The sequence below is a fragment of the Schistocerca serialis genome, chromosome 2 (assembly GCF_023864345.2).
Source record: "Schistocerca serialis cubense isolate TAMUIC-IGC-003099 chromosome 2, iqSchSeri2.2, whole genome shotgun sequence".
Lineage (NCBI taxonomy): Eukaryota > Metazoa > Arthropoda > Insecta > Orthoptera > Acrididae > Schistocerca > Schistocerca serialis.
Window position 1 is genome coordinate 1,161,110,325 of NC_064639.1, and position 15,107 is coordinate 1,161,125,431.

Sequence of the window (15,107 nt, forward strand, 5' to 3'; positions counted from 1 at the left end):
ATTTGATAGCATCACTTGATTTTTAATAAAATTTTTAATCACAACATATATTCAAAAATTACTGTTATGACTGCCAGAACAAATGGCATTCATGAATGCAGATGATATCACTTTTCAAGAAAGCTTAGTGAATGTTATATGCAATATACAGACCATGAATGGACCCTTGTGAACGGCATGTGATGAAACAGCACACATAAAATATCAATCCAAAAACATCACTCTGACAGACATAATGCAAGCATTATGTTATGTTCAGTCTTGCATTCATCTGAGTTCACAGGCATAAGTCCTGTGCCGTCACTTATGGACTTCCACCTATGCTGTAGGCTAACGGGATCTCTGGTTGTCTTGTAAACATCATTTCTAAGATGTATTTGATATATCAAACCAGAGGTCATATCTTGATTCTGTTAATTACTGAAATTTGTTTTTCGGCTTATAGCTGCATGGTGCATACAACACTTGCTACTGTTTTTCAAGATGTATATACACTGAACTTGTGACTGCTTAATATTACAAGTGTGTCAGACTGCGTTCTTACATCACATCTCCCCACATCAGAATCTACAGGACAAGTCAAACAAATATTGAACATCCTTTGTTAAAGTTGGCTAATATTTTCTCAATAATAATGTAAGATACTTAAGAAAGTCGGAAATCAGAACCCAAAAAATAAATAAGAACACATACAAACAACATAATGCTATAGAAAAGGTAATTACAGAGCTGATCACTGGTTAATTTTATTACCTGGCTCTGATTCAAATGGACCCTCCATCTCAATGTTGTTGTACTGAAGAATTCTTTCTACTGCTGTCATCTGATTAACAACTTCTGTTGTCTGCCTAATTCCATACTGAAGCAGACCAGTGATCATTAATGACTGGGAGATGGCGAGACCAACAAAACCAGCTGGAATACCTGTAACAAGATCCCTTTGCTCAATACTGGGTTCATTTATAAACATTGTTCCCCATGAGGCATCATTTTTCAAAGTTTCAGAGAAAATTAACAGCAAAACATACCAGAACTTAAACTATAGAGACTATAAAACATTCTGGAGGTGAACTACAAACAAAACTTTAAGACCATGTGTGGCTTTCTAGCATAGTGCAGATGCATTGCAAATCACCTTTTGTCCTCAGTTTAACTTCTATAAATACTGAAAAACAGGAAAAAATATTTTTACACTTTTGGGTTATCACAACTTCATATGAAAAACTTACATCCTGGACTTGACTTATGTGATATTATTTCACATGAAAAATCGATATACTTTTGATCACTGTGAAATAGATTTTATCACTCAGGAAACATGGAGTTGGGGGCTTATTTGCAGATTGTATTACATTTTTATTGTTTCTTTGGTTATCAAAGACAGGAAACAAAAGTTGGTTCTAAATGGCTGCAACAAAGGATCTTCTAGTCTAGTGGATTCTGAATGGGGCAAAATTCAGCATGGAGTTCCCCAGGGATCTCTCCTGGGACCCCTGTCCATTAGTAAAAATTGTGAATTCACAATGTTTGCTGATGATACAAGCATTGTAGTAGATGGTAAGTCTATTGCTGATTTGGAGACTGATGTTAATGATATACTCACAAAAGTTACAGCTTGGTTTTCAATTAATTCTCTTTCAGTTAATATTAAAAAAACTAATTTTATACAGTTCCACACAAAAAATAAAACTCTAGAAAATATAGTAATTGCTATCTGGGGGTTCACATTGACAGTAGGGCTCAACTGGGAACAGCATGTGTCCCTTACTCTAAAAAGGCTGTCATCAGCAACTTTTGCTCTAAGAATCATTACTCATTTTGGGGACATCAACATTTTAAAATCAGCTTACTTTGGATACTTTCACTCATTAATGAGTTATGGAATAATCTTCTGGGGTAATTCACCAGCCTCAAAAAAAAAAAAAAAAAAAAAAAAAAAAAAAAAAAAAAAAAAAAAAAAAAAAAAAAAAAAAAAAAAATCTTAACTGCTCAGAAGAGAGCAGTCAGAATCATGTGTGGGGTTCCTCCACGACCCTCATGCAGAAAACTTTTCACACACTTAGGTATACTGACCACAACATGTCAGTACATATACTCTCTGATGAATGAAGTTAATAAAGACTATGCTCAGTATGAAACAAATTGTTCATACCATAACTACAATACTAGAGGTAAAGATGATCTGTATGTCAAGCTAAAAAATTTATCACTTGTACAGAAGGGAGTAAAGTATGCTGCTATAAGGACTTTTAAGGCATTGCCTAATTATATTCAATGTACAAGACCAAATGAAATGCTGTTCAAAGGTACATTAAAAAAATACCTGCTTGGCCATCCAGTGTACTCCTATGTTATAATTGCTCTACTAGTTAAATGTCAGCTTGTAAATGAGAAAAAGTGATACTTGTTAATATCTATATCATTGTATTATATTACTAATCTGTAGCATTAATTGTGTACAATTGTATTGATACGCTCCACATCCAGGCGAATCACTCGCATGTACGGATCTGTGGAATATGCACACCAAATAAAAAAATAAAAAATAAAACAACAAACAAAGATAAGATTGGTTTGATACAGTCCTCCATTTCTGCTGCTTTTCAATTAGCCTTTAGATGTAATTATAACTGGTACATTCTACATTATCAACAATCACATCTTATGGCTAGGGAGGGAAGGGCAAATGAGTGGGATAATGAGCAAATGGGGACTATTGAGAAGCTCTATCAATAATCACATAGCTTTTACGTGCAGTGGCATAACTGTGTCATTAACGATGACAAAACTGAGCAAGAGATGGCCAGGATGGGATTAGTGGAGGTTTATGCCTGGGAGATTGCAGGATCTGGGGATGTGTTAGTGGTAGGAAAAATTCCACTTTCGTAACTGGGGAAAAGGAAAGTGCTAGAGGACTGGATTCAAATGTCATTATTATTAAGGAAGCTGTTGAATAGTACTGTGGTGACAAAACTGTTCAGCAAAGAAGCAGTCAAGCTTGTGTTACCCACAATTTGGCAGTGGCTATTCATGTAGATGGGTAGGTGGTAAACTATCGTTTCTACACAGAATACTGCACAATAGTTGCAGCACAGCTGGTAAATGACGTGCTTGCTGTCAGAAAGGGTCCTACCCATGACAGGGGCAGGAAATGTCTGAAACAGAATTGCAATGAGAGGTGGTAAGTGGCGAATGAGACAGCTCTCGCATACAGGTTGTGCATACTGGGAAGGCCCATGGGATGTGACATTAGGAGCAGGCATGGCAAAGGAACAGACCACAGTATTGCACAGGTTGGCAAAATACACAAGTTTGTGGAATGAATGCTTGACTTTCAGTGTGATGTGTTTCATTCAGTACATGGTGGACTGCTGTTGAAGGCCCTGCAAAGCATGTGAATGAGTAATTGGATAATGTGACAGTACTGATCAGTGGCAGCTTACTAGTGGCATAGAGTTAACTGAGGATAAAGTAAGAAATGGAGTTGGAAATGTATTGTGGATTAGGGGGGGGGGGGCAGTGTTGTCTATGCACTGAGAGCCTTGACAGGGTTGTCACCATATTACACGACATGATCTAAGACTGACTCATTTCTAATGACTCGTTTCTGATTTTTGAAAATGTTCTCTTTGTGAGAGGAGTTTCCTCAAAAGATGACTCCATAACTCATTAGTGAATGGAAGTAGGCTATCATGCGTACTGCAAATTAGCTAAGGCATTTAATTAAGTCTAGAGTGTGAGTTTTCCAATTTGTGAAGGATATTCATAAGTTTTAATCACCACCTTAAAAAGTAAAGTTAATTAAACTTTTGTTTGTTCATTTTTTGCATGTAGACATCTGCAGTCCTACTACACAGGGAAAGCCCAAGTATGCTTCAGCTGTGTCGGGCCAGACCAGACAAGTGATGAAGTCATTGTACTGGACTGGCACAGCTGCAACATTTTCACTGCTGCCACAAACAAATTACTGCACAACACTCCAGTTTATTAATGGGCTGTACCATATTGCTTGGCTCCTATAGTGGCATACAACAGTACTGTAATGTGGGGACTGTGTACCAGAGCTGGAGACATGTACCTATACACAAACAAAACAGTTATGTAATTATATTTTTTTGAAATTCCAACTAAAACTTTATGATAACTTCTTGTAGCTAATGTTCCCTTGTACTACAAATGAAGCATCTACAAGTGCCTAGACTCATAGGAGGAACCATTTTATGTAAAATGGGTGCCAACTGTCAAAACATGTAGGTAGGTAGTTATGTGGTACGACGAGGAAAGATTTTGCTAAGATATCATCAAAGATGTGAGGTCAACAGACAGAAAGGTAGCTTATTAATCAGAAGAAAAGGTATCTGAGAGTAGGTACTGAAGTTTTAGAGGGAAAGCCAATTGGTGTCTGTGCCAGGGATCTATACAATTAAGCAGACATCAGTGAACCTGTACCAAACAAGTTGGTTAATCGGTAGAGGAGATAGAGAGGATTACTCTCTGTCATTCATAAACTAGTTGACATAGTGAGTTCTGTGGCTGAACCCATGTTAGTTCTGAAGCTATATTTGTCGATTCAACATTCAAAGAAAATAAATGAGAAAAAGACCCAGAATATGCACTTCAGTCTATGAAAGACTGTAAAAATAGAAAAACAAAATGCAAAATTTTAGGTGTACTTGACAAAAAACTAAAGTGGAACTCTCATGTTGGACACATAGTGGTTAGGCTCTCAAGAGTTATGTATCTGATCAAGAGACTGATGTGCTCTGTGACATTTGAATATGTAAGGACTGTGTAGTTTGCCTTTTTTCTATGTGTTTTAAGGTATGGGTTAATACTCTGAAGAAACAGGAAAATATAAGTGAAATTCTTGTGATCTAGAAGAAAGCAATCAGAGTAATGGGAAAGGTAGGTAATAGGACACATTGTAAACCGCTGTTCATTAAATATAGAATATTAACAGTTATTAGCCTATACATTCTTGATAGTGTTAACTATATACTTGCTGAACTACCAACTAGGAGTAAGGAATCAAAGGAATGACTACACACAAGAATCTGTACTTCCCTGCTCTTGCCACAAAACACTTAGCAAAAACAAACAATAGTCATACGTACATACAACAAACTGTCTAAACATGCTTCAAGCATGCAAAACAAAGTATTTAAGGAAAAGTAAAAAAACTTCTTGTTAATTAACTCATTCTACTCATTAGAAGAATTTTTAGAAATGCCCAATATCAGCTGAAATATGTAAAAATCTATTTTACAAAATTAATAGGTTAAGTGAATTGACAAAGTTTATTGCATGTAATAATGCTGAATGACTAATACAGAATCTGAATCTGAACTGAGTAGGAATGTGGCTGGCCACATGTGTTAAAAGGAGATTGTAGATTTTGTGAAAAAAAAAAGAAAAAAAAGTGTACTAGGAATGAGTGTTGCTTAACAGCAAGATCACAGGGATGGGAAGTGTGTATAAGAATATAATATCCACAATGAAAGCAAGGGGTATGTTCTTTTAAGACTGTTACAACAGTCTATAAGGGAGTGTTCATTAGGAGTACCTGTGGCGACAGTCGACCACCAGTAACTTCATCAGCGAAGTGCAGAGTAAATGGTCTTTGGAGACTGGAGCTTCTTTGGAGTTCCGTCTATGACTTGACTGAGTGATACGTGTGTCATGAATTTCTGCATTGTTTTTCTTGTGCTTTCTGCAATTATACGAACATTCATAAAAATGTCTTATCGTAATAAGTTGGAGTTTTCTGTGTGTGGTCTGTTGCTATAGCCAAAACACCCACATACCCATGGAATTGAATTTGTGTAGCTATGAGAGTAAGTGAAAGGAGATACATGGGGAAGTTTTAGGTGTGCGTATGAAGAAGAAACCTGATTTTCGGTGGATTCACTGTTTGGAGGAAAGTCTGGAAGTCACACTGGGCTTCTGACACTGAATCATATATATGAAGTTCACTGCAGGAGGTGTCAGAGGGCTGACAGAGACTCAGGGCCACATAGTTGCTGAACTCATGATTACTTTGGTGGTCAACGGAAAGAATTATTAGGTCAGGATCAGTTTTTATGTGCTGTATCACTGTTCATTGCCCAGTTGTGATTTTGGAATCAGTGGGAAGACATCTGAGACAGGAAACTTCAGAGTTCCCACAAAGTTGTCAGTGGGTGGGTTGGGGTTGGGTTGTTTTCAGAAGGAGACCAGACAGCGAGGTCATCGGTCTCATCGGATTAGGGAAGGATGGGGAAGGAAATCGGCCGTGCCCTTTCAAAGGAAGCATGCCGGCATTTGCCTGGAGTGATTTAGGGAAATTACGGAAAACCTAAATCAGGATGGCCGGACGCAGGATTGAACCGTCGCCCTCCCGAATGTGAGTCCAGTGTCTAACCACTGTGCAACCCCGCTCGGTCAGTGGGTGGGAAAGTGAGGGAGGGAATGATCACCATTGAAGAGAAGATGGCACATTATAAGATCTACATCTACTCTGCGGGGGTGGTTTGGAAAGTTCTCGGAATGAAATAGAAAAAAAGTACTTACATCACTGAAACGTTTTTTATTTTTCAATGTAGTCTCCTTGTAGATTAATGCACTTGGTCCAGCGATGTTCCAGTGCCTTGATACCATCTCAAAAATGAGTTTCCTCCAGGCCTGCAAAATAGCTGTCAACTCCGGCTATCAGTTCTTTGTTTGAAGTGAATCTTCGTCCATCAAGAAAAATTTCCAGTTTTGGGAAGGCCTTCTTTCACGTATCTTTTATTGCAATTTGTCCAGGAGGTTAGTGTAATATTCTCCAGTAATAGTTTGCCCAGTGGAGAAATAATCTATAAACAACATCCCCTTTGTATCGCGGAACACTGATGCCGTGACCTTTCCCGCCGAAGGAATTGTCTTCGCTTTCTTTGGTGGTGGAGAATCAGCATTTTTTCACTGCTTTGACTGTTGTTTTGTCTCTGGGGTATAGTGGTGCACCCAAGTTTCATCTGTTCATTTCTCCTGAAATGGGCCAGACATTGTTCCGACAGGGCCCTTCTTATACATTTCTGATGCAGCGTCAAGAGTTGCGGCACCCGTCTTGCACATATTTTTTTCATTTCTAATTCTTCGGGTTAAAATGTGATACACCCTTTCAGATGACATCTGGCAAGCATGATAAATTTCACACACTTTCAGTCGGCAATCCTCCATGACCATTTTGTGCACTTTTGCAATGATTTCTGGAGTGGTGACACATCTTGGCCAACCACTGTGCGGATCATCATCTAAGCTCTCCCAACGAAATTTAAATTCATTTGTCCACTTGGATACAGCTGAATTTGAAGGAGCAGAGTCCCTAGTGTACTCTGGAAATTGGCATGAATGTCCTTTGCTTTCATACCTTTCTTTACGAATCTCGTGGTGATCCTGAGAACTTTTCAAACCACATTCATACATACATACATACTTCACAAGCTACCATACACTACAGTTCTCTCCTTTTCTGCTCCGTCCCCCCTCCCCATTCCCTATCTAACCTCCCAACTCCACCTAGCTGCACTACCCTCTCTCCACCTCGTCCCCGCAATCTTGTCCACCGCACTACAGAACTGTTTGTGATCGTGTTTCCAAGTTAGCTGCTATATTGGTGAACAGTGACCAAGAGAGCCATGGAAATGGAAACACCGCAACGCATCACAGCGAGACTGCCACACCAGAAGAACAAAGTGAGTGACTGTTACTAAACATTTTCATGCAAACATCAGTCCAGCTTCCAAAGTGAGACCACCTCTTACTAAGTTTTCTCTTCTTCCACAGGATGACCACAGCATTTACGAAAAGACTATCAGTATGACCTTATTGTAAAGTTGTTTTTGTAATGCCATTTAGCATGAAGATGAGGTTTAACCCTCGAAACACGTCGCTAAATAAATTAGTAATACAATAGTTGACAAAGTTTGTGACTGGTAGCGGTAATTTAAAAACAACCCTTACATATTAACTTAAATATTTTTATTGAATATAACAGAGGGAAACATTCCACGTGGGAAAAACATATCTAAAAACAAATATGGTGTGACTTACCAAACGAAAGCGCTGGCATGTCGATAGACACTCAAACAAACACAGGTATACACTCGCCTGTCCTTTTTTCCCCCTAAGGTAAGTCTTTCCGCTCCTGGGATTGGAATGACTCCTTACCCTCTCCCTTAAAACCCACATCCTTTCGTCTTTCCCTCTCCTTCCCTCTTTCCTGACGAAGCAACCATTGGTTGCGAAAGCTTGAATTTTGTGTGTGTGTTTGTGTTTGTTTGAGTGTCTATCGACATGCCAGCACTTTCGTTTGGTAAGTCGCATCATCTTTGTTTTTACATATATAAATATCTTTATTAATATAACAATATGAAAAGGATAGTTGCTACTCACTATACAGAGGAGATGCTGAATTGCAGACAGGCACAACAAAAAGACTGTCAGAAGGTGAGCTTTCACCCAACAAGGCCTTCATCAAAAATAGGCAACATACACACACTCATGAAAATGCAACTCACACATATGTGGCCATAGTCTTTGGCAGCCCAAGCCAGACTGTGAGCAGCAACGAGTGGTGGGCGAGGCAACAAGGTGGTGAATGTAAGGGAGAGGCCGGGTTGGGGACAAGGTGGAGAGAGGGTAGTGCAGTTAGGTGGAGTTGGGAGGTTAGATGGAGGGTGGGGAGGTGGGGGGGGGGGGGGAGCAGAAAAGGAGAGAAGTGGAAAAACTGACCCTGTGTTGATGGCGTAGAGGGCTGTGTTGTGTCTGAATGGGAACATGGAAGGGGATAGGTGAGTAATGACAATGACTAATGAAAGTTGAGGCCAGGAGGGTTACAGGAACATAGGATATATTACAGGGAGAGTTCCCACCTGTGCAGTTCAGAAAAACTGGTGTTAGTGGGAAGGATCCAGATAGCACAGGCTGTGAAGCAGTCACTGAAATGAAGGAGGTCACGTTGGGTGGTGCGCTCAGCAACAGGGTGGTCCAGCTGCTTCTTGGCCACAGTTTGTTGGTTGCCAGTCATGTGGACAGACAGGTTGCTGGTTGTCATGCCCACATAGAATGCAGCACAGTGGTTGCAGCATAGCTTGTAGGCTGTATAACTGGTTTCACAAGTAGCCCTGCCTTTGATGGGATAGGTGATGTTTTTCGCTGGACAGGAGCAGGTGGTGTTGGGACGATGTATTATGGGACATCTCTTGCAGCTTGGTCTATTGCTGGAATATGCACCATGAGGCAAGGGGTTGGGAACAGGGGTTGTATAGGGATGGATGAGAATATTGTATAGGTTCAGTGGGTGGCAGTATACCACTGTGGGAGGTCTTGAGAGGAGAGTGAGTACGGCATTTCTCATTTCAAGGCACAATGGGTGGTAGTGAAAACCCTGGTGGAGTATGTAACTCAGTTGCTCCAGTCCTGGGTGGTACTGAGCCCGAGGTGAATGCTCCTCTGTGGCCAGATGGTGAGGCTTTGGAGGTGGTGGGTGACTCGAAAGATAACTCAGGGAAAGGGACTTGTTTGTATGGAATGGGTGACAGCTGTTGAAGTGGACGTGTTAATGATGGTTGGTAGGTTTGATATGGACAGAGATACTGATGTAGCCATCTTTGAGGTGGAGGTTAATATCAAGGAAGGTGTCTTGTTGGGTTGAGTTGAACCAGGTGAGGCGAATGGGAAAAAGGTGCTGAGGTTCTTTAGGAATATGGAATGGGTGTCCTCACCCTCAATCCAGATTACGAAGATGTCATCAATGGATCTGAATCAGGTAAGGGCTTTGGGATTCTGTGTATTTAGGAAGGATTCCTCTATATGACCTGTGAATAGGTTGGCATAGGATTGTCCCATGCAGATGCCCATACATGTACCCCTGATTTGTATGTAGGTAATGCCCTCAAAGGAGAAGTAATTGTTTGAATTTATTAATATAAAATATTAAATTGTTATGAGTATATTAGGAAACTTCTGGTAGAATGTAAATCATCTGGCATAAAGGAGACCACTCACTGAATAGCAGAAGCATTGAGTCTTTGACACAGACATACTCAAAAGAGGAAGAAGAATTGCTAGCTTTTGAAATCAGTCCTTTATTGAGCTGGAGTGCAAACACACACACACACACACACACACACACACACACACACACACACACACACACAGACAATGCTTCTGCCATTCAAATTAATTAATTATTATGAGTATTAGAAAGCATCTAATCAAAAATTATTTTAGTAATTTACACTGGTGAACAGCATAGCATAGACTATTTTAAAGCTATTTATATCAAATACATTTGATGATTACAAGTAAACATAAAGTATAAATATGTGAAATTGTGCTTAGGATTTGTGCAATAAATGAATGGACAAAAGTTTCTTATTTTAATGAAATAATGAGACAATGAAATGAAACAAGCTGCAAAACCTACCTGTCTCAATAGTCAAAAACACCACAATGACAAAGGATGCAAATGATGTGCTAATGAGGTCAAGGCATATACCAAATGCTGTGTTACATGCAATACTCGTGTGCCAAGCCGACGAATGTCGATCCTGAAAAACAGGAGAACATTAAAACTGGTATTTTTTTAGTTTCAATATTTAATATTTTGACAGAAATTTTGTAATTAATCAGTTATATAAAATTTGTACATAAACATGTGAAGAAAGATAACGTGCATTATATGTATGCATCCTCTGAAGTGCAACAGGTATTTATTTCTGATTACTTCATCAATGAGAACATATTAAACCAATCACTTCCAAATACACTGTTTTGGTAACCATTATTCAGGTTATGAATGACGTCCAAGAAATCAAAGGAATGCATCGAGCAAGTTGATTGATTACTGTACTACTTAAATTGAGCTATTGTGATCCAAACAATAAAGAAATTGAATTCAGGGGCATATTGTTCAGTTATTATAGATATTGTAAACTGATATACTTCATCTGTGGAGAAGAAATAAGAATATACAGAGGGAAAGAATGGGGAGGAGAGAATAGACAGTTCCCTCAAATAAACAGACCACCATCTGAAGATTTCCATTTTTAAAAGAAGTTTCATTTTAAAAATAAGTTTAGTACTGCAAGTTCCATACATGTCTATGGTTGCTTCCTAAATGACCACTAATGACAACTAGCTTCACTATTATAATCATGTCATTAGTATTGTATGTCCTCTATTGGTGAGCCAAGAGCAAAAAAACTGAATAATCTCTGCTGAAGACCCTTGAAGCGGGAACGTGTTGTATCTCCGCTTACAGTCCCTCACGTGCAGTGAACCGGCTTTATCGCCGCGCCCACGCACTATGCTCAAGGGAGAGGCTTTGTGGCAATAAACGACTAAAGCGGTTTCTGGACAGGACACATTTATTTTTCCTACCGTTACAATAAATGACAAATAACATTCGTCGCTAATGTCCGCCCATACGGCTCGGTCACCGATCCCGGAGGGTACACACTCCAATGACGAGCCGCGGCGGGACCGCGTGGACCGAGCGAGGCAAAAGGCCGCGTCACAGAATTATCTGCTCCTGGTGCGACCGGAGGCGCCATAATGTCCACGAAGGAGCGAAAGACACTTTAACGGCGACTGCGCTTACGACCGGGTGTACGCATTTACGGCGGAGTCACGTTGACTCGACGCACGTGGCCCGTGGCGGGAGAACTGAGAGACGTGTGTCGCGTCGCGTCGACTAGCTCGCACTGTCCGCCTGCTTTGTCGCCGTTCGGTCCGGTGTGCAACGCACCGTTGCCAAAATTCTGCGTAACGGTACAGCTGCCCCTGCTTGTGTCGGCAGTGCCGTAGTTCAGCCCTTTGTGCGTCGGATGGTGCTGCCGCCACACCCTTGTGTGATTAGTACACAAGTAACTTACATGTCTCATTCAAAATTAGTTTTCAGTGTTAGTTTTAAGCATACAAGTAAGAATATTACAAATAAATTTTTGTTACGAGAATAAATCTGGAAGCTATTAGTGCATCTAACCTTCACAGAACTAAGGAACGTGTCATCATTACCAATATATTTAGGTGTCAATAATTCATTGTGCCCTCAGAGTCTTCGAGGCGGCATTTCTGAATACAATCTTCTTGGTTTTCAAGCCATGTCAGTTCCAATAAAATTCTTGAGCTCTTGATGGCTATCTCTGCCACTGTTATCAGGGATAAAAACCACTGACTGCTAGGGCTGGCACGATTTTCTGCTTATATGGGCACGAGCACAGCCTCTGGTGCCAGTCAGACAGGGCTGAAATAACACGTGTGCAGAAGGTGCGTCGGGCAGCTCCTAGTAGCTCCAGCATGGTGTGGGACCAAGTGTTATCAGGAGGCACGAGAAGCTGGTGCCACACTTGAAACTGCCTCTCCCGCCTCCTACAAGCATCGAGCATCTGTCTTTGCTTCCTTTCAATGTCCAAAACTCGACCTCATGCCCTAATGGGTGTGTACCACTGGCTGTGTTAACAATGTTGCTCTTTATTCTAATCTCAGCCACCTCCTTTATAACGGAATCCTAATATGTTGCTGCATTAGCCAAGACTCTCATGTTTTCAGACGGTTTTGGTTGTCCTTTTTCCAGGCAATGCTCACCTATGGCTGACTTGTCAAGCTCCCTTTGTTTAATATGTTGCTTTTGCTCGGTATGACATTCTACTAGTGTGCGAACTGTATGACCTATATAAATGCTGTCACATTCTCAAGGGCATCATACACACTGGGCAAACAAAGAGCTACATCATCTTTAATAGGGTGCAGCATATCTTGTATCTTGAGAGTAGGCCAAAGCAGTGATCTCAGTACGTGCCTCTGCAGCACACACCCTAACCTGCAGCCTGTTGCCTCACAGTATGGATGGAAAGCAGCCAGCTTGACCTCTTCTGCCAATTCACAAAGTGTGCTCCTACGTTGCCGTCTGAAAACCTTTGCACTGTCTCTCTTCCTATAACCATTCTCTCTGAACATGTGCCTAACGTATGTTGATGACTCCTTGCTGATATGGCCTCACAGTGAAAATGAATGGCAACAGTTCATCATCACATTAACACTGTCTATCCCAACATTAAATTTACCATCAAGATGGAGGTGGATGGCAAGCTACTGCTCTTGAATGTTTTAGTTGAGTGTAAGGCAGGAGACCTGCTTAGTGATTCAGTGTACAGGAAACCAATGCAAACTGATCAGTACTTGAATGCTGATGGTTGTCCTGAACATGTTAATACATAGAGCAAACGTTATTCCTAATGACGGTCAACTACAATCTGAATTGCAGCACTTGAGAGATGCGTTCAGAGGGAATGGTTATTGAAAGAGAAATGTTGCCAATACTTTCAAGTGCCACTGAAGATGGATGACTTGTGGACTGGCAGAAGAGGCCAAGCCAGCTACTTTCCTGTCAGACTGTGGGGGAATGAGCAGCATGTTAGGATGCATGCAGCAGAGACATGGAGTGAGAACAGTGTTCTGTCTCATCCCAAGACACAAGATATGCTGCGCCCTGTTAGAGATGAAATAGCTCTTTGTGTGCTCAATGTGTATGGTGTCCCTTATCCCCTACAAATGCAGAAGCATTGATATAGGTCAGACAATTTGCACAGTTGCAGAACATTATACTAAGCATAGGCGACATCTTAAACAAAGGCAGCTTGACAAGTCAACCATAGCGGAGTACTGCCTGAAAAATGGACACAAAATACAGTTTGAAAACGTCAGAGTCTTGGCTGATGCATCAACATGTTGGGATTCCATTATAAAGAAGGTGGCTGAGATTAAAATAAACAGAAACAATTTTAACAGAGACCAGAGGTACACACATCGTAGGGCGTGAGTGCGAGCTTTGGATATCAAAAGGAAGCAAAGACAGAAGGCTGACGTAGGGAGGCAGGAGTGGCAATTTCAAATGTGCTGCTAGCCCCTCGCACTACCCGATGTCACTTGCTCCTGCAGTGGGCCGAGGCTGCTACGAGTGGCCAGCTCACTTCCCATGCATGAATTGTTTCAGTCCTGTCTGACTGGTGCCAGAGGTTGCAATCTTACCTATATAAACACAAAACCACACCAAGCCTGGCAGTCAGAGGTTTTTTCTCCTGACGACAATGGCAGAGATAGCAGTCGAAAGTTTGAGAACTTATTCGAACTGACGTCGCTTGAAAACCAAGAAAATATTAAACTATAATTTACAGTGTGGCATAATTTTAATAGTAGAAACTAAATAAAAATAATGGCACTTGATGGAATAATGTTAGTAGTGGGATATGGTAGGAGGGGCAAGTTGTGGTGATAGGAGTGGGAGGGAAAAATAATGAGAGAGAGAGAAACATAGTGTATAATATTTTTTATCTTATTGTTCTACCATTTTGGGGAGGCCTAATTCATAAGAATATCCAATTTGTTGCCTTTCCTTCCAATATTTCAGTAAAGAGGGCCAGAAAACTGTAGCAAGTTAAACTGTGTCTGAGGCATTGGCAGTGACAATTTGTCATGAAGACTAGTTCTGCACTTTGCTGCCCATATATCAGAAGATTTGATGGTCTTAACGTAAATCATATTGACATATGTGCAAAAGATATATGGTTAGCCAATAAATATTGTGATGTGGGAAGCCTGTGTCAGCCTCTGCTAGCTCGCCTAACAGATATATAGTCAAGATATCGTGCTGGGAAGCAAATGATAATGTGCTCCAATCCCAAAACATCATCACATATACTTTACATTACCTGATAAGGTCATACTTTGTATGAGCAGGTGATACACAGAATGATGTAATATGAGGCTGAAAACATTGATGTGATGTTCAGAAACACGTTACAAATATCTCCAAAGTTAATATCAGGTGGATTGACTTGTAATGTGATCTTTGGGTATTTTTATTCGCAGAAAAGATCATCACAGCATCAGTGTGTTGGCACAAATATGCATTTGCATAACTGGCGCACATGATGTTGGTGGGATGGTGACCAAACCCTCTTGCTACTGCAAGTGCCACTTGATCTTGATGAAACTTTTCCAGGACAGTGGATGGAATGAGCTAGACCTATACTAAAGAGACAGCCCTCAGTTTATTTTCTTGGGAATACATCTAGGGTTTTATT

General features: G+C 40.5%; 1 protein-coding gene across 2 annotated transcripts in view; it reads right to left on the minus strand.

Moving 5' to 3' along the window:
* The window catches only part of LOC126458622 (probable multidrug resistance-associated protein lethal(2)03659), a 287,255-nt gene that overhangs the window by 57,882 nt on the left and 214,266 nt on the right, over nt 1–15,107 (minus strand). For both annotated transcript variants that reach the window (XM_050095789.1, XM_050095788.1), the window contains exons 18-19: nt 10,448–10,571; nt 754–924 (exon numbers count right to left, since the gene is read on the minus strand). In XM_050095789.1, coding sequence (XP_049951746.1) covers nt 754–924; nt 10,448–10,571 — 295 coding nt within the window. The remainder of the gene's footprint in view (nt 1–753; nt 925–10,447; nt 10,572–15,107) is intronic.